Source organism: Artemia sp. Qi Xiang Cuo, chromosome 13, assembly GCF_049724085.1.
Source record: "Artemia sp. Qi Xiang Cuo chromosome 13, ASM4972408v1, whole genome shotgun sequence".
NCBI lineage: Eukaryota > Metazoa > Arthropoda > Branchiopoda > Anostraca > Artemiidae > Artemia > Artemia sp. Qi Xiang Cuo.
Window position 1 is genome coordinate 46,862,232 of NC_142806.1, and position 20,485 is coordinate 46,882,716.

At 33.1% G+C, this 20,485-nt stretch overlaps 2 protein-coding genes across 3 annotated transcripts in view; one reads left to right on the forward strand and one right to left on the reverse strand.

Moving 5' to 3' along the window:
* Positions 1 to 9,139, forward strand: part of LOC148945341 (dual 3',5'-cyclic-AMP and -GMP phosphodiesterase 11-like) — a 256,119-nt gene extending 246,980 nt beyond the window's left edge. Inside the window, exons 19-22 of the mRNA XM_089099013.1 lie at positions 857 to 957; positions 4,162 to 4,378; positions 6,314 to 6,397; positions 8,613 to 9,139. Coding sequence (XP_088955139.1) covers positions 857 to 957; positions 4,162 to 4,378; positions 6,314 to 6,397; positions 8,613 to 8,735 — 525 coding nt within the window. The 3' untranslated portion in view covers positions 8,736 to 9,139. The remainder of the gene's footprint in view (positions 1 to 856; positions 958 to 4,161; positions 4,379 to 6,313; positions 6,398 to 8,612) is intronic.
* Positions 9,140 to 13,650: 4,511 nt separating this feature from the next.
* Positions 13,651 to 20,485, reverse strand: part of LOC148945342 (synaptotagmin-15-like) — a 245,133-nt gene continuing 238,298 nt past the window's right edge. For both annotated transcript variants that reach the window (XM_089099169.1, XM_089099170.1), the window contains exons 7-8: positions 18,862 to 19,066; positions 13,651 to 13,823 (exon numbers count right to left, since the gene is read on the reverse strand). In XM_089099169.1, the coding sequence (XP_088955295.1) occupies positions 13,696 to 13,823; positions 18,862 to 19,066 (333 nt within the window). In that variant the 3' untranslated portion in view covers positions 13,651 to 13,695. The remainder of the gene's footprint in view (positions 13,824 to 18,861; positions 19,067 to 20,485) is intronic.

Genomic DNA, 20,485 nt, shown 5'->3' on the forward strand with positions numbered 1-20,485 from the left:
AACCACTCTACCAGTGAAATGGCCAATGATGTCTTCAAATTAATATATTTCAAATTGAAATCGTAATATTTTCATTACTACTGTGAAATAAGTTCAAGAATATTTCACAATTTGTTAAAATTTAGTATGATGCCAGTGCAGCCATGGTGGCTATTCTAGTGAAATTTTTCTCGACATATAATCCAAGTAGATCATTCATGGAGAGATTAGGATGTCCTTCGTTTTGTCAGAAATAAACATTTTGTGTGATTTTTGAACGCTCCTCTAACATCATGTGGTACCTCTAAATCGCGAAAAATATACATAGTATCTTTTGATATGGGATGGCTGTGTAAGGTATTATTCAATGCATCTGTTTTCCGTACGTTTTCTCGTCAATCTATGCTCATCTTTTATTCTCCTGTGTCTTATTTTATAAGTTATGTAATTGTTGATACTTCTTTTTCCTTCTTCTTTTTGACTAATTTTTGTGTTTTATGACATTGTTGGAAAACCTCCTTTGTTTGCTATTGTTTTTCTGTTTCTACGTATCTTCCTATTTTTTTCTTTCTTTCTTGTTTCTAGTTTATATTTCTGTTTATTCGGTTATTCACTTTTCTCTTAGGTCCTTTCTGTTTGTTTCCTACTTTGGTCTGTGAGTATTGTTAATATGTCACATTGGTATTTATGTTTTCAGTTTTAACAAATAAATTGGGTTAAATGGAATTGAAATTCTCTACTTTTATCATTTGGATGACCACACTAGCACTTATACGGTTACTTTTTTTGGGTATTTAACTTTCATAACTTTAATTCATTTATTTTGTCACGTGTCCACTATTTATTTTTTTGTCTCTGTCGAATCTTTAAATTCTAGGGTTGTCAAATACTTACAAATGTTACATCAGATGAATATAGTCGAATTATTAAGATTTTAGAAGAATGCATCCTGTCAACAGATCTCGCTGTTTATTTTCGGTAAGTTACTTTTTGGGAGAAGGGGAGAATGCAGTGCTCTTCGGAGGGCCGTCTTAACTAGAGGCTGTTGAATCAATGATTTTACTGCAATGGCCTGAGAGTGAAAATTTATGTAAATGGACGAAATACATAAAAATGGTTAGCTATTAAGTTGTAGAGAGCCTCTGCGGCTAAAATACGCAATCAATTCTTCAATAGAACAACCAAGACACCCCCCCCCCCAAAAAAAAGAAGCAAAGCAAATTAGAAAAGAAAAAAGTTAACATGAACGAGCACATACAGATGTATGGTGTTTTCGGGGGGGGGGGGTAAACGCCTAGAACCCAGATGCATATAGTTATTAGCTCTTACTAAAGGTAGCAAGTATATAAACTGTATCCACAAAATTGGTGTCACATATCGATTGCTTGAAAACGAATCTTCTCATCAACCGACAAACTACAGACTGTTAACTGTTAACTGTGTGTTGAATGTTAACTGTCAGTATTTTTTGTTCTGTTAATTAGTTACCTATGGTTGACCTTTATCGGTGAAGGAGAAAAATGTGTTGTTTGTATGAGAAATTTCGTTGCATTTAAATTATATCCGGTAAATGCATGAAAATGTACCTGTATGATCCTAAGGTAAGTGTTTAGTCTCGGGGAATTTCCTTTGCTGGTGAGCAAGGCAAAATTCTTGCATACGGTTTGATGGAAGAATTATTATTATTAGTTCTTGTACTGAAAACATTACTACGAATGTTACAGACAGGCATGTTAGCATGATTTTGTTCTAGAAAAGGGTGGAGGACAACCTAAAAAAATTGCCCAAAAATGCTTGAATTTACATAATGTAGTAAAAATGTAGAAGTGTGTTTATTTATAATTTTTAGTTTGTGAAGGGAAGAGTGAATTTCAAGAAACATAACGGGAAAAAGTAGGCAAGTTTCGTTGATAATTTCGAAAAACGTAAAAGCATTTTTGCGATAAATTCCAATTTTTAAGAGAATTACAAGGTCGTTTGTGCCAATAACGGAGAGGAGAATTCCTGGCTACCCTTATTTTCGCTATCCTCTCTACAGGGTATGGTAATTCGAAGGCTATTTACTCGAGTTCGTATGTCTTGACTTACTTTCTAAGCAACATGTGACGAAATAACCTGTTTATGAATTTCAGTCGCCTCGTAAGCTTTAACTAGGCATAGATTGTGCTAGCAGAAATACAGGCATACAGGCGAAGCTTTTACTTAATTTTAATAAACGTTCAAAACCGATTCACTAGAAAATATGGAATGAATAACCTTAGTGTTGAAAAATACATTACCACGAGCTGTTATATAATTATTACAAAATACATATGGATAGATGGCGTTATAATATAGGCTACTGAAGACAGACGATTCATAGTAGACATGAAAAAGTACAGAGGTCAGATTCTAGCTAGTTTTTGCTATTTATTCTATTCTTCCATTCAAAAAATTTAGCTTGTATCTGGTTAATAGATTAATACGATTGCAAAATTTTGCTGTATTTGGCCTCCATTATTTACCATCCCTATGATTCAGACCAGTGGCGTAATTTCGTCAAAATCCTTGGGGGGTGGGGGGGGGCAAATCTGAAGCCAATTTTTCCAAATCATATGAAAGTGACTGTGAAATCTGAAAAATGAGGCATATAGTAACAAAAAAGGTAAAGAAATACTAAAGAAATCTGAACCGTTTCTGTGGATGCTTGAATTATGCAGGCTTATCTTAGTTTGGCAAGATTTTTGACTACTAAATTGAGCTGGGGGGGGGGGGGGCAAAGTGGATTCTGGGCGGGCAAACTGAGGTCTGGGAGGGGCAGTTGTCCACCCTGCCCCATAGAAAATTACGCCCCTGATTCAGATTGATTACTGATTCAGACTCTGACTCTGAAAATAGCGACGAAGAACAACAGGGAAATCTTTTTGCAAGACAGTGGAGATAATTTTAATGAATATTTCGGCCCTATGTCCAAGGGCCGTCCTCAGCAAGACAAAAATATATAAACAAAAAAAGACAATAACATGCAACCAATAAAACCAAAAATTTAACGCGTTTTCCCTATTGTTCTTCGTGCCTTTGTTGTTTACTCTGACTCTGATTCACATAACTGACTCAGTAATAGAAATGCCCCTTTTTTCATTGAGCTTTCATTCGCATAAGGACGGTTCTGACCCATTAAATGTAACTGAGGATTTTAAGTCATGTTTGCAGTTGTGTTTCAGTCAGCGAAATGTATGAAATAGTTAGAGTGGTACCAGGCTTTGGTCGTTTCTTACAGTAAAGTTTTGCTAATTTATCGGATTATGAATAATAATCTTGAACCTTGCTTTAATATTATGTTTCAGCTAGAAAACCAGGTCCATAAATATTCAACTAGAGAAGCTCAGAATGCCCGAATACCTTTTACTCCTCCGAAGCGATCTACTTTTTCTTATAGGTAACTAGGACTTAAATATTGGTTATATGTGCCCAAAAATATTAAACATATTAAGGAGTTATCTGAGTTTGTGTTTCGAGCTAAGGAATTTTTTTTTAGTATGTACTGGTAAAGAAATTGCTCTCCAGTTATTTGCTCTCCAGGCGAAAGTATAAATGCGCATTTTTGTGTGTATATATAAATGGTTAATTATTATTAAATAAGGCTTGGGAAGTCATGCGTATTCAATAAAAAAAGAAGAATATAATGATAATTAATCCTAATACAGACCTCTTCGAAATCTATAGGGACAGAGTTGTTGATTGAAAATTTTGTAGCATTTATTATTTATTTTTTAAAATAAATTTCTTTGTCTCTCTAAAAAAAAGAGGAAATGCACTTGTAAAATATTATAATATATGTCAAGGAAAATAAAAGCTTACAGTTGATGACATTTGAATCGATTTACTCTACATTCAGTGTAAAAGATTAGGAAACCAACCTAAAAATATTAACGTATATTACTTCGCTGGACTGCTACACGGTAGAAAATAATTGGTAATGTGATTAGCTTGAAGTAGCTTGAAGTATCTGTGCTGCAGCCTGGGCATATATATATATATATATATATATATATATATATATATATATATATATATATATATATATATATATATATATATATATATATATATATATATATTTGGGGCCTCTTGATAGTCTTTTTTTTAAAATAAATCTTATCTAAACATTTAGGTGTAATTGATGTTTCTATTTATTCACAGGAAACGGGTTGGGTTCTTCGATCTAGTCAATAGTAAAGTGTATAATTGGTCAGACGATTCGGATCGAGAATTACTGAGAGGAATGATGATGACCGCGTGCGATGTGGCCGCTATTACCAAACCATGGGAAACACAATATAAAGTGGCAGAACTGATTGCAGCCGAGTTTTTTGAACAGGGAGACATCGAGAAGAATGAATTAAACATCACACCAATAGTAAGGAATTACTTTTTGCAATTCAGCATTAAGCTATTACCAAACTGTATTGACATAGCCAGAGGGGAGGAAGTTCCGGGAGTTAGATATGCAGACTAGTTTGGATTATTATCATGAAATTCTTAAGTTTTTGCTGACCTTTTTCTTCGTGGCATTTATAGAGCAGAAATAAAGGGCGAATCTTTAACTCAGTTTGTAATACATTAAAATAGGTACCCTTGTAATGCAAACCTGCAATAAAGAAAGGCAGAAAACAACAATGTATATATATATATATATATATATATATATATATATATATATATATATATATATATATATATATATATATATATATATATATATATATATATATATATATTGCGATAAAAGACCAAGAGAACAAAAAAAAAACTTCATAACATAAACACAGATAGAATAATAACACAAGACGTGGATACAATGGAAAATCCCGGGTGTCTATTATTTCGGTTATTATATGCATCAATCTATCTGCCGATGGCATCATTAGGATCTATGATGGTGATCTCCTAGTGGAAAATGAATTACTTGCCCGAGGTGGGAGGCCGAGGAGATACTTAGCATATTGATAGTAAATTCGCAAGAGTTGTTTTTTTACATGGGACAAAATTCAGAAGTGCACAAGCTTTATACTGTTTTGTTAGTAGGCGGCGATTAAAACAAAGGATTGGATACTTTGCTGTCGGAGGCACCAAATGCCTGACGTTTGAAATAATGGAGAAGCAGCTTTCTAGTAGCTATAAAAGAATCACCCATTGGGATGCCGAGATATTTCAAATCTGGTTAAGGAGCAACCGACACTTCGTCAACATTAACATTAAGTCCTTTGGGAGTTTTTTCTTCGAAATATTTTTTTCTTTTCAAATGTTCATTCAGTGTTAGAAGCGATATTTTATAACACTGAATGAATATTTAGGCATTTAGAACTTAATAGATAGGCATTTCTAACAAGGTAGGAAATAAGGCAAACCCTAGTTTTGATCTAGGATACCATCATAACACCTAGTGGGCTATACCTGTTAGTATGAAGCATATCATGATATCATTACAATTTGGAAACTTAACTGCATTCACAGCCATAGTTATCAGCCACGTATACCGGAACCTCTTGGACTGCGCTGGTCAAATCTTGTGGTTTTATAAGGCTATCCATAATTTCTTGTCATTTTCTTATGATATGCCTTTCTTAACCAATTTATCCTCCTCCCCCCTCCCACCAAAAAAATAATTACAGAAAATTCTGTAATATATTTAGCATTGCCATTGGGTTTTTTAAACTTGAATTACTTTTATTAGTTTTTTTTTAATTGATGTGTAATCAACCTCAATACTGTTAAATACTGTTAAAATAATGTAAGAAAAGATGAAAAACTACAGATAAATTAATTCTGAAAGGTTGAAAGTACCATTATGCTATCGTTGAAACATGAATTTACTTTGTTTTCGTTGTTGGCAATTGGAATTTTGATAATAGACAATCATCATTGACAACTGAAATCATTGATAATTAACTCTCAAAATAGATAAAACTAGTGAGAAACTAAAGAATAATGAAAGAAGTAGTATAACGAAATAATTGTTTTTTTTTAATATTGTTACGAATTTTGTGACAGCTTGAATAAATTTGGTATGATTTATTTATCTTTTTCAAAATAGGGAAAGCTTTCACTGAAATTGTTTTTCATTTCACCACAGAAAAAAACAAGAAAGGTATCATACATTTTTTTCTACGCAAGTTGGAATATTTTAAAGTAATTAAATGTTGATTTCACTTTTTGATTTATTTCTTTTTTCAGAAAATGTTGGTTCTGAAATTTCTTTATTTCACCTCGTAAAGGAGTAGGTTTACATTGATTCACCCTCTATTTTTATGTTATGGATAAACTTTCGTGTATAACTTTCAATTTCTAATAGGACATGATGAATCGCGAAAAGAAAGATCAACTACCGGCGATGCAAGTCAGTTTTATTGACACGATTTGCCTGCCTGTCTACGAGGTGAATATTTTGTTTCTTTATATTATTGGTTTTGTCTAAAATGAATGTGGTTCGCTATTATCCTTTCAAAAGAACTCTAGTTGTTCCTTTGTAACAAAACAGGCTTGTTGAGAGGGAAAGGGTTCTTCGCAGCCTGTCCATTTATTTTTAAGAAAATTCTCTTAGTTCCCTAATATTTATTGTATAGTTTGCCAATTTTTAACCCCCCCCCCCCAAAAAAAAAGAAAAGAAAAAGAAGTTAGTATGTAACTGCTTGTAACAGAATACTCATTTATCCCTTTTAGTTACATAAGCATTTTATATTATTTAAAATTCAACTGATAGGATAACTGATCACTTGATGATATTTGAGTGATGGAACACTGCCGGAGGAACTTCCTATTTGTCATTAGCCAGTTTTTAAGTCACAATAGATTTTACAGAAATATAAGATGAGAATTGGTATTAAAGCTTACTGTAACAATAAGATAATGTCTAATGGTGTATAATGTTGTATTAGACGAAAGTGTCTATGGGTGTGCATGTGTATAACAAATTTAGCCTCTTAAATGCTTAATATTAAGTTAAATTCAAAAAACTTCAAAAAACATGAAAATTATATGAGCAACATGAGAGAAACAGTAATTATCCAAATTTTTAAGGGGGGAGGGTGTCCTAAGCTTGAATTCGTAAGTTTGTAATGTGAATCCTCTTCTATATAGAATATAATACAGAAATCCCTTTCTAATTTAAATTTTAAACAAAGTTTGATATGAGTTAGGATTTAATGTTTAATATTAGGAATTTCGCAAAAATATTCAAATCTGGACAAAGATTTTTACTTACTTAAATGGAATTAAAAAATGAAAATATAGCGTTTTGCCTCCAAACTAACAAAGAAATCAAAAATTGAATTCCAGAATTCACAAGTTTAAATTCAATAATTCCAAATTTTTAATTTGGATTTCTCTGTCGATTTTCAGATTTGAATTCATAATTTCATGTTAAAAAATACCAAATTGAAGATGAAAGTTAATAAAAGTTTGTTCATAGATAATGAAAAAAAAGAAGATTAAACTGTAGGATACCAGAGAACTCAAATTCAATCAATTCACAAACCCAAGTTTGAATTCAAAACTTGAAGTACGTAAACATTTCAAAATTTAATAAAACTCGTTTTCACCCCTCTTAGTGAAATTCTGAAGTGCTACAGATAAAATACTGTATTCAAATGAAATTAATGATTCAACCTTTTGGGATTTGGAAATATATGTTTTGATTCGAAAATGGACTAAAATTTGCTTTCGTAGACTTGAGAAAGAGGGTAAGTGAGAAAGCAAAAATAGTGTAGGTTTCTGTGTCTGCAATTCAATAGAGGAATCAAATTCAAAGTTTTTTTTGTTGGCAGTTAAATAATTTGATTATTGTTTGATTTTTATTTCTTTGAATAGATTTTTTGTCACCAGTTAATTCACAAAAAGTTAAATAACTCGTTGCTAGCTTCAAAAATCAAGGGGTATAGGTCAGTGAAGTATCAAAAATATACTATATTATTCCTAGAAATTCGAGTTCAAGATTCAATCAAACCAAAATTTTATGCAAACCGTTTGTGATTTTTTAATATTTATTTTTCATGTAGCCAAAATCTATATCAGAATGCAATAAATCTTTTAGTCTAAACGTAAGAATAAGCCAGGAGGGGTTGAGATGGCATTGACTCGTTTTGTTTTAATTTCGCTAACAAAAGGGACAAATTCTAAAGGAGTTTGCCATGCTTGAATAGCCCTGAATTCAATGCTCTGGGCTATTTACTCGATCTGCAGCCCTTAAAAAAAGAGTATTTTTTATATTCAAAGTGTACTTAGAGGGATATATAATATTTATTGAGAAGAAGAAAGAAATACTGTCTATAAATTTAAGTAAAGTTTCTATGGAACAACTCAGAAAAAAAAGATGGAGCAATATTTCTGGGACTCATTGTTAATACGCTGTCTAATTCTTGAATTTGTTGCCTAGTTCAATTGATAAAGAACCAAGAATATCTGGAATTAGAAATATATAGCATGATATCCAGATAAGTTTTTCAACTCTATTAAAAAACAACTTTATTTTTGCTGTTTTATATGCAAAAAACTTATATGTAAAAATATATAATGATTCGAAATGTTGATAAATTCTTTAAACTTCTCATATTGGTCTCAAACTTATAGCGAAATAACTATTGATTCTTTTGCAGGCATTTGCGTCATTGTCAGATCGTTTAATTACATTATTGAATGGTTGTATAAATAACCGTAATAGATGGTTAGAACTTTCAAATTTTTCTGAGAGTGAAGATGATCTTAAAAATGGAACTTGAGTACAAGTCTTTTCAATCAACGCCATCTATTTGAAAGTGAAAATGTCTGCTGAAATGCGGATAGATAGAGGAGCTAGTTCCCGTATTCTAGCTGCCAGAGACGTAGCTAGTTGAGTACCTTGTTCCTGCAGACTTCCAGACCCGTGTGAATTTATAGTACAATAAGATGAATGGATTTTCATTTATGAAACTGCCCCCTCATATTTCAAACCAGTGACTATAAATTCAGAAATCCCAACGTTTTCATAGTATACTACTTTTTGTTTCAGATGTATTAAGGCTGTGATTTGAGTTACGCTGTTAATTTTAGTTTTCATTTCTTATTTGTTAATTGTTTCCTGCTTTCTGTTTTTATATTAATTCTTTGCCATAGTTGTCAACGATTTTTAAAATAAATGTCTTTAATGGTATAGCTTAAGACTTCTGCTCTGTGTAGTATGAAGGCTTGTCTCGTAGCGCTTGTCTTGTATTGTACAAAATTCTATAGGCGAGTGGTTGAGATACCCTTAAAAGGGAACAAAAAGGGAATTGTGTGGAATCACGTTAGAAAACTTTTTCCATATCAGGATTTTCGGATCAATTCGAAAAATCTCCTAAATCTTATTAATTTAAAAAAAAATGATGCCATTTTTTCCACGTCTACATTATTTTCCTACAAATTTTATTTTGATCGTTCTACTTCGTTTACTGCCTCCTAAGCGTAAAATATAAACGCGTAATCTTCACATTGCTCTAGAATACAATATGTGGTTTCTCACGTTTTAATGGTCACATGGGTGTTTCCTAAAGAACAAAAGAATATGAGACTTCTACATTAGTCAATGACTATTGTATCTCCAGGAGGGGAATTAAGTGATTCTAATGGAGCAATGGAAATGGGATATTAATTATTAAGTCTACTCTCTTTAAGCAAGCAAATGCGACAGCGAGATTTCGCAGTGAATCGTAAACAAAAATGATGCACAACGAAACCTGCTGTCAGAAGACAAATCATAATGGATTGAAGGAATGCATTATTTTAGCGCTGTTCAAAAAAGATTCAAGTAAGATTAATGCTGAGATTGTCGATCGCCTCCCTTGATAATATGAATCCTATAAAAGTTCGGTTTTGTGAAGGATTAACAGGAATGAGGATTTGAAGTTACGCCCTGAATTTAATTGAAATTGCTGATTTACCACCTCATGGCTTAAAATTAAATATAATGCGATAATTGTGCTAATACGTAATTTAGATTTTTCAGAGGGTATGTGCAATGACACACGCCTGGTTGTTAGTGAATTATGTAACAAGGTAATTAAACCAAAAACAATTACTGGGGGGAAAAGCTGGAAAAGAAGTTCACATTAATCTGGGGTTAAACGACGAGTATTTTGAATGTGAGACAAATTTTACTTAAGATGATACTTGTCCAGAAAGGATTTCAAATTGATGACTATGGGTCAGGTCTCCTAGGGGAACTATTTATTAATAATTCATGTAATCAATGAGCGCACATGGCATACTTCTTGAAGAAAAAAGGAATGTAAAAAAAGCCAATTATTTAGCTTGAATGACTTATCGGTTAGCTCATGCAGCCAACAAATAGTCACCCTTTGCTCTACTTGTGACCAATTTAAAAAAAATAAAATCCAGTTACTCAAAAATTGACATCACATGTTACTTTAATTTTCCGGATCTGTGGACCCAACAAAATGTGTCTTCACTTCTCTTTCGGCGAAGCTCAGGCCTTCTGCCGTTTACCTTAACGATGGAGTGCTGAGAAAAACTCAGCAAATTGTAAGATGGTGAACTGAGAAAATAATAATGATAAATACTCATTATTTGCTCTATTTGTCATGTTGCACTTGAAAAAAAAATAATAAAAAAAATAAAATAAAAATAAAAAAATAGTGGGTTCACCTTGATGGTCTGGCCACTAATAAACATGTTCAATATATCTTTGAGAATCAAGGACATGGACTATTTGTATCGACCGGCGTGACCAGTATAGCATTTTGAAAAGTTCAAGGTACGAGATGCAAAAAATTTGAGAATGCGGAAGGTTGAACCAGGCTCACAAAGGTTGAACCAGGGTTGCACAAAGGTTGAAGGTTGAACCAGGTAGCAAAAAGTCATTAAGCTTTAAGGGCATCAATGTAAGAATTAACTAATTTAAGACACCAATCTGGAATAGGAATCTCCAATTTTGGGGACGTTTTTCCTTCGTTTTTTTCAACGTTAATTTTAGCTACTAACTTATTTTCAATCCAAAGCTCCGAAACTCCTTCATATCAATTTGAAGAAAATTCTGCCTCCACCCCAAGCCGATCTGTATTCCAGCCTCTCTTCATTGGGAAGCTTGAGTTGGAATCATTCAATTAAATGAATATTTAGATTAAACAATGCAATATGGCGACAGACTGATAAGAGTGTGGCAGCTTCTCTCTTAACGCAGAAGTATTTTGACTGTAAAATAAAATGTAATATTTATATAATTAACAGAGGTCGGAAGGTGGGGGTATTCTTCAAGATTTCTTGAAAAAGCCTCATCCCTTGAAACTTAGAAAATTAAAATATGAAATTTCATTTCTGATGTTTTGATATTCTATTAGGATTCAATCTTTATGGGTGATTGTATTGATCTAGTGGCTATGGAAATTCAAGAGAAGGCTCACTCAAACGAAGTTGCTTAATTATACCAATTCTACTTAATGACGGTCCTACATTTCTTTCTTAAGAAAATTATTCTGCTGTGTGTAACTAATATATTTTAAACAAGTTAAAAACTAGTTTTTAAGCAGTTCAATGAATTCAAATAAGCGAAAAAACTAGTTTTCTAGCATGATGGTATAGAGCGCTGTTAAAGTCTGAAACCAACATAAAATACGGTAACCTTGAAGGGGGGGGGCTTTGTCCCCTTAACCGCCTTCCTTTTAAGCTAAATCTTCAGCTTTCACTCTTCTGGAAGCTTGTTCAAATGAGTAAAATATACCCTGTTGGTAATTATTAGCTGACAAGGTCACTCACTAGTCTTGATACCTCCCTTGCATTTATGAATAGGCCCTCACATTTACAGTAATTTATGTTTGCTTTAAGTTTTAAAACTGCTATTCACTTACAAAACCTGGGTTATTGCTTCGATTTTTATTCAAGACTACCATTCACTTCAACTGTTAGAATACTTGCCGCCAGCTTGGAGAATTCTGGAAAACAGAGACGGTACCTTTAAGTAAGTGAACTAAAAGATCCCAAAAATCTTTGGGGAATAGATTTAGTGCAAAGTGTGAAACCCATTGCCCTATTGGTATGTCGTAACACGTAACTGATAAGGAATGAAAAGTAGTTGGTGTGTTACAAGCTGCCTAAACAAAATTTTCAGCCAAATTAAGATTGTCGAAATCGTCTAGAAATGACCAGCAAATGTGCAAATCTCTGACATGAACCTAGGCATAAGGCCTTCGCTGTGTTCAGATATTTACTTCTGATAAGATTTATACTTTTTAATGAACAGCTACTAAAGATAATATTTGACAATATTTAGCTGTGTTTTCACTATAGTCTTTTTATTACAGTCAAAATGCTAATATCTTAATCAGTAGTGATTTTAGGCCACATAACCTGGCGCGGGCAAAGTATAACATAGGAGTATAAAAATATAAAATAAAATAAATTTAATGTCAGATATCATAAAAACTGGGGGGGGGGCAGCTGCCTAGGCCTAGAACCACCACTGATCTTACTCAGAAAGAAAAGAAAATCCATGATCCGTCACGCATTTAAGGTCTTCAGCTAAATAATTGATTTGTACAATAGGAATCTGGATTAAAAGTTTGCCGTTCCAGTCATGATCTAGATCTTGAAGATACTGTATCACTGACTGTCAGGATCGTGAGTTCATAATCACGATCGTGAATTCGTCAACTCTAACCAAAAGCAAGATTGTGGAATTGGACTGTTGATTTCGTTAGGTTGTAGGTCTAATTTAATGATTTTGCTGTTCCACGGTTAGCAGCTCAACCGTTCGGTTTTGTAAACCAGTTTTACGTAACTCGTTCTTCCGTTGATATTTTTAATCTTGTTTGAGGAATCTGGTTTGTCACGATAGTGACCTTCATGTTTGGCAAGAGTCTTGAATGGGTAATATAATGGCACCTCTATTTTGCTATCATAGTGTCTCCTTCACAGGACGGATTTTGGTTGATAATTACCGAGTATAATTGCTATAACTACATTTTAAAATCTCTATTCACCGTAAAAACTAGGGGTTTGTGCAATGCCTGCAAAACTCATTCAAAATAGCAGGGAAATTTCCAAAGTTTTTTTTTGTATAATTTATTATTTTGTTTGGGCTCAAGATGTGTTTGATATACGTTTACTTCAGTAACCCATCTCGGTCAAAAAAGAAACCCATAGTTTTGTACCTCGTTTCACCTTATTCATTCCATGGCGGTTTTGGCTTTTATCAATCACTTTTTATGTCTCTTTATAAACCTTAGAATGGTTAGCAGTGATGTATGACTTTTCCAGCTCTACTCAGTGTATAGCTTTGTTTTCATAGCCTTTTAAATATTTCTCTTATATACTTTCCTTTTGCTAGAAACTAGAATCATACTTCGAAATGAAAATGTGCCACAATTTACTTATGTACTTATTAATTTATCATTATTAGTAGGGGAAGCCTTGTTACGCATATTTATGTACTTATCGCTTTATTTTCATCAAATTTTCACATTTGTCCTAATATGGCATAGATTTTGTTGCTAGCATAAATAGTTGTTAGGTAACGTACTCGCACTGATAAACATTTCCAGTTGGCGGCATCACAAATTTAGCAGCTCACAGCACCAAGAAGTGACTTTGAAGACAGGTTTCGCTAATATTCCCCTAATTTCCCCGAGAGAAGCTATCAAGTATGATAGGAACAGAAAATGAATCGGTAATATAATTTGGAGGGATAAAAATCAATATACATTATTGCAACTAGAATGGAAGCTGGTGCCATTTCTGGACATGTTCTTTTGGTCTTGAAATTGCTTCGCTCCAGTGTGCAAGTCCCCGACCTCTTGCGAACATAAATCCTCCTAAGACTAATTTTCCGATTGGTTTATCTGAAAAAATAAAGTTGTCAAGTGAGTAATAGTTAGATACTTAGCTGTATAGATACGGATATACGGAACATTATGTATCTTTCATACTAATGCTCACGAATAGACTTTCCAAAATTGTGAATTTTTACTATATTTTACTTAATATCACCACTTTCTATCATTTTAGAACATAGGTAATGTATAAAGTGTGTAGAAATGTTTGCTTTTTATTTCTGAAGTTTTATTTAACTCTTTTTGCTCCTGCTGAAGAAATTGAAATTTGGTTTCGAAGTGTCAACAGTTACATTCAGTTTTAATTTGCAACGGCTAGTATTAGCATTTAAGGATATTTCCGAGCCTTACAAAGAAGGGTAGTTTTCTGAGGGAAAAAAAGAAAATTAACAGCCGAATTTCATTTTGCTAACTTCAATACCAACATAACATTCTTGAAAAATAAAACCCTACTACGGCAATGTCAAGTGTCAAAATTGAAAATACCTTGAATGTATGTAAATTTGGTAATATTAGCAGTAGGAAAATTAACATTTAGCTGAAAAGTATAAGACTTGAGTTTTTCTTTCAATATGAACAAAAATAGGTAACCATTTAAAATTAATTCTTTCATTTTTTTTAGAATTTAGCTATGCATCGATTTAGTGGCTATAAATTTGTCAATCTTAATGAGAATCTGATGTTTTCTTGTCCCTAGGCAATGGAAGAACCCTCCAGGAGCACTTGGGATATTGTGCCTTCTTACACAGATAATTATCTCTCGATAGCTTCTCGTTTTCTTTCCGAAGACCAAGCAACACTGATATCTTCTTTAATTGACTTTGTTTATAAAAATAATATTAATAAATTTCTATTTTCAGAAATATATTGGAAAAGCTAATAGGGTCAAGAAGAGTAGAGGAAAAATTAAAATAAAAGGCAGGTCAAGATCTTAGAATTGGTGAAGAAGAACTCGGTAGGTAAACAATTCAATATTTCATAATATTCGATATGGACCAAGTGGTTCAATTTTAAGGTGAATCAAGTCTCCAAAGTTCCAAAGTACCGATATCTCAAGGTAGATCAAACTTAGCATTCATCAGTACAGTTGGGAACTAAAGTTTCAGCTTTGTATTGGCTGAAATATTTTAGCAGTTACCGTAGGGGAAGGAGCTCTAAAAAATACTCATTTGTTAAGACAGCAGTGATTCCAAACTTCTTAGCTTCAATGCTCTAAGCTATTACTCTGTTTAACACTCTTGGCTGTATATAAAGTAATATATATGACAGAAAATTAACCTTACAATTATTTTCTGGCTGTGTAAAACAATAACTGAGGCTATAAGATTCCCCCTTTATCACTCAACGTCCAGGCTTTTACAGAACGACAGCCAAGAGATTGCCATGGAGGTGCTTGTAAGCAAAAGTTATAGATCCCAAGTTCAGAGGTTGAAACCGAAATTTGCCATGGATGCAAGAATCGAAGGCTTTGCTTGCATCGAATTCTCTAAAAAAAAGAATATCGCCACTCGTTGCCACATAAACAAGTAGATCTGTAGAAATTCTGCTATCGTATTCGTATTCCGAATAGTTTTTTTTTTTTAACCCAAATTAGTCGTTTTCGAGTTGTGTACCTGGATGGAATTTCGTCAAAAATAATGGATTCAAACAGTTTCAGTTGAGACAAATGTCGAACAGTTGAAGAATACTGGCCAGATTTTTTGTCTTTTTCCATAGCAAGGAATATAATTCTAACACCAAAACTGTCTGGAACTAATAGTATCGAAGATCATTTGGGAATACAGGTATAAATACTGAAGGAAAAGACCACTAGTAAAGATCGATGCCAGTTAACCATCGACTCCCTTCGTCTTCTTCTTCTTGAGCTTACCTATACCCAATCGCATCATTGACGTTATAACCAAGCAACTAATATCGTTAATATCTATGGTTTTGCGGAAGAAGTTATCGAGGAACGATTCAGGGCCGGTCTCTCAAATATCTGTGCGGATAGCATGCAAAGGCTACTACTGAAAGAATTGTTTGTAGCTGAAGAGTGCCAGAAAGTAAAGGACGAACGACCGACAAGTTTGGTTGTATATATAATTTCATCAGGCCTTACGCTGAGTAAGATGTTGGACGCTTGTGCTATTCTCTGAAAGAAGTGCGGAGAAAAGAACATTGGAAATACTGTATAATTTTGCCACTATACCTAACCTGCGAATGGAAATAGAGAATAAATAATTTAGTTCAGTGTTTATTTTTTCCTGTTGAAGTGTTTTGTTTTCTTTCTTCTTATGTATTTCTTCACTTTTGTTTATGGTGTGTGAGTAGTCACTGATTTATTTATTATATTGCGTATTTATATATTGTGTGTTGAATTTTATAATAGAAAATTTAGATAGGGACTGAACAGATCACAGAAATTTTTTTTTCATGGACTCTCAAAAGAGAGAATAAGTCTCAGCTTCCTGTTTGCGTTTACCTATTTCTAGCAACATTGACTTTCTTACACTGAATAGTAAACCAGGGCGTGTTCCATGAACTAACCTTAATTTCCTAAAAAAACAAAACAAAGTGTTTAACTGGTTTCGATATTGCGCTTTTGTAAAGTAATTTTTCTCAATCTGCATATTGTTTAATGACCTAGGCTATGTATACTCAGATCATCAAAAGTTTTTATCTGCAATATTTTGAGAAGAACTTGGAGGTCGAGCTGAAACTTTCAGAAGATTTTGGGAGAGAGGGGGGAAAGTATGTGCCTCAGATTCTGACTTGAAGAAGGGGTTAGGAGGGACGTAAAGACGTTTTACCTCCAATCCACCTTAAAAATTGCACTTTTTAAGCACCTATAGGGCTTGGAATCTAATCACGGTGAAGTATCAATGTAATCCAAAAGAGGAGGTGAGGGGATGAAAAATTCGTTAGAGTTTGATTCATCTAAAACATGTTACACTATAAGCCCCTATGGTTTGTCGAATCTACTAAAATTTAAGCAGCGACATAAAATAGAAGACACTACACGTTCCAACGTTATCAAAAGTGTGAATACGGAAGATCTGGAGAACTTTTTAGCAGACCGAATTCAAATTTTTGTGGAGTTCTAAAGAGGCTAAGTTGCCATAAGATTTTGACTTGGAAGGAAGAATGAAGTCACCTAGTAAATTGAAACACAATTTGAGCCAAGTTATGGAAATAATTTATATGCAACGTCTCAGGAACGGATTAGGGGACTAAGTTAAAATTTCAGGGAATGTTGGAATTGGATACACTAACTTCAAATTTAATGAGCTAGGACGGGTATGAAGGGCAAGAAAATTTATCTCTAAAATTGGTTCGCCCGAAAATGGGACCTAACAAAGGGTCAACAATTTTTGCCTAAAAGCATGGGTCATGTTCATGGGGTCAAGGGGACCCCAATGCACATAAAAAAAGAAAGCTAATTCATTTGACTTTGAAATATGTTCCAATCAAGATCATTCATGGAATATTTAATGAATTTTCCGAAATCATTAAATTTTAATTGATGCAAATAGTTTAGATAACAGCGTGACTGTTCTAAACAAAATGTTAAAATATCCTTAGAATATTGTTTGACTTCCACAAAATATGCGTTTTATAATTCTTGAGCTCGTCGATTGAAAATCTGGGACAAATATTGAAATGTACTGGTCAAAATTTAAAACATATTAAGCACAAATTTAACAAATATCAGTAATGTTGCACCTTATTGAAATCAGGTGCATTCAAGGATTTTAAAAGTACGCAATTGGAGGGCCAAAAGTCTAAGGCTTTGGCCTGTGTCTCTTCCAATACCTCCCACTTTCTAACTTCATGTAAAAACAAGTTTCACCAATTATGACTCATTTAGATAGTACTGATATTAATTCGTTCAGATGAAACATAAATAATTCCAAACATTATTAAATATATCTTGTCAGTCATATTCTGACCCAGGACTATTCACCATAGTTATATTACCAAACTTATATTAGCTTATTTAATGTTTAGCATAAAATTTTTAGCAAGATGTTGTTGAAAAAAGATGAAATAAGAAAAATAAATCAAAATTTAATCAGAAAATGTTTAGTCCAAGCTATTTTAGGTTGGCTTCAAGCCACAGTCTTTCAATTTTCACTCCAATCCGAGTCTCCAAACATTGTGACCTGAGTTGAAAACTGCAACCTGGGTTTCACCCTATCAAGTGAAAATTCCACTTGATATAGGTGATATCCTGATATGGCCATCCTGATGCACAATACATTCTCAAGTGACATATCTTATCTTAACTACGTAAATAAGCATATTACCTGGTCTTTTGGTTGCTTTGTTTCATTTTGAAGTTATGGGGTATGGCCATCTTTTATGGGGTATGAGACTCATACTCCTCGCTATTGAAATATGGGGTTGAAATTTGTGGTTCGGCCCAGCTTTCTAGGGCCATAACCAAAGAAAAGCTAAGATGGCTAGGCCATATTTTACGGATGATATCTTACAGATTGCTAAAAAAAAGTGTACTTTTGTACCCGAATAAGCAGAAATTGACCGACTGTAACTGTAAATACACTTAAGAACTACACTAATCTTTCTAAATAAAAGAACAAGTTTATAATACCAATATTAGTTTAAATAATGAATTTGAGAATCCATTCACAATTTTCCTAGTTTTTATTAGTTTTTCTCTGCATAATTTGCTTTTAAGCTTATTTGCTGAAACATAAGAATTTCAAACAAAAAATTATTATACAAAAATCAGGAGCTCTGGAAAAACTTATAGTACGTTTTTGAATTTACTATTGACAATTGCACTTGAAAACCTTATGATAGGAAACTTAAAAAATCATAAAAATTTTTCCATTTGAAGAACTTAAAAGACCGAAATTTCTACGAAAAAATCCTTAAAAACAACTGCATTAAAGTTTGTGTGCTATAAATTTATGGTTGAACATTCAAGTTCTATTAAAAAATTTAGCATTAGAGGTAAAAAAAAACAAACAAGATTTATTAAACTGACAATCAGCGCAATCCTATCCCTTCCTAACATCAGAAAAGTAAGAGATTTTACTACCTTTTTGTTTCGAATGCGCCTGATGGACTGAAATAGTTATATTTGCCAGCTCAATCTGCTCCGTGGTGAGGCGAAATTGAAAGTTTTCATTATAGCAGGGCTCTGGACTATCTTTTATTATATTTGTTTTCTTTGATTTGACTACTTTCGTTTGATTTAAAAGAGTCACTTTGACATAGGTGTCAGGAGAATTACTGTGAATGCTCTGGAATAAAAAATTATTAGTTTAAAAAAAGCTAATTAAGTAAAACAGAGCAATAAAATTTATACTAGATTAGTCATTGCAGATAATAAATCACCAGAAATCTGGACAGAATGATTTTATTTCTATAAAGCAAATGAGAATTTTGCCAGACGATTAATTAAAAATACTTTTTCCACAAAATAAGTTTTTCAAAGAAAAGTAAACAACTCCATTAAACCAAAAATGAACCAAAATAAAATCAAATAATCTATCAAGCGTGAAACTACCAGAAATCAGCATTGATAAATAAATGCAACCCAAAACGATCAGGAATTACAATAAATAACCGAGTCCAACTCAAAACGAGCAAAAATTAACATGAGTTGGGCTCAAAACCCCTATGCCTTCCCAAGGCCAGAACATAATTTGCACTTTACTGAAAAAAATATAAAGGCTCTTACTTTAACGAGTTTAATAAATCAAATAATGTTAACATTTTGATTACTAAATATCAGTATATGTATATTAAACTGACAATTCACATTCATTTTGTATTTTTTTCAGTAAAGTGCAAATTATGTTCTGGCCTTGGGAAAAAATCTGTTTACTTTCTTTGATAGCTTGGATACACTTACGCTATTTTGATTTGGTTAAATCTTAAGAGCAGAAGTAGCCCTAAAAGTTTGAACATAATACCCTCAGTCGTTCTTGGGATACTGCTGAGATGCCTTATTGGGAATTATCATTAACACAGTGCTTTTTTATTTAATCTTAAGGAAACATTTCTTTTTTAAAAATATTGGGAAATTGGGAGGGTGGGCGTGGGAGGGGGATTAGTTGCGCTCCAATCACTTTCGACTATTAAAAATGGCATCAGCCCTTTCTATTTTCAATCGAATGAGTTCTTTTCGAAGTTCCTACGACAACTCCTTCGATACGAAGTGCCCTGTTCTAAACAAAAAATAAATAAAAAAACATATTACATTGTACACACATTGATCTTTACTATAAAAATGTCAAGCCTTCCAGTCACTTTTGACTATTAAAAAGGGCACTAGGCCTTTCGACTTCCAGTCGAATGAACTCTTTTTAAGTTTCTACGACAACGCTTTCTATAAACACCTTATATGCCCCCAGGGCATAAATTACAACCCTTACCCAAAGGGGGGTGAGGGGGGGGGGTATTATCCTCAAAGACCTAATTTCCAGAACTTTCAACTACGTTAAAACAAAATGGCTATCTGTAAATTTTGATTGGATGTGTTTGGGGAAATAGTGGGCGTGAGAGGGGCGTTAGTTGCTTTTCAATCACTTTCGGCTATTAAAAAGGACACTAGCCCTTTCAATTTCTAATCAAATGAGCCCTTTTGAAGTTTCTACGACAACGTTTTCAAAAACCTTATATGCCCCCAGGGCATAACTTACAACTCTTGCCCTAAG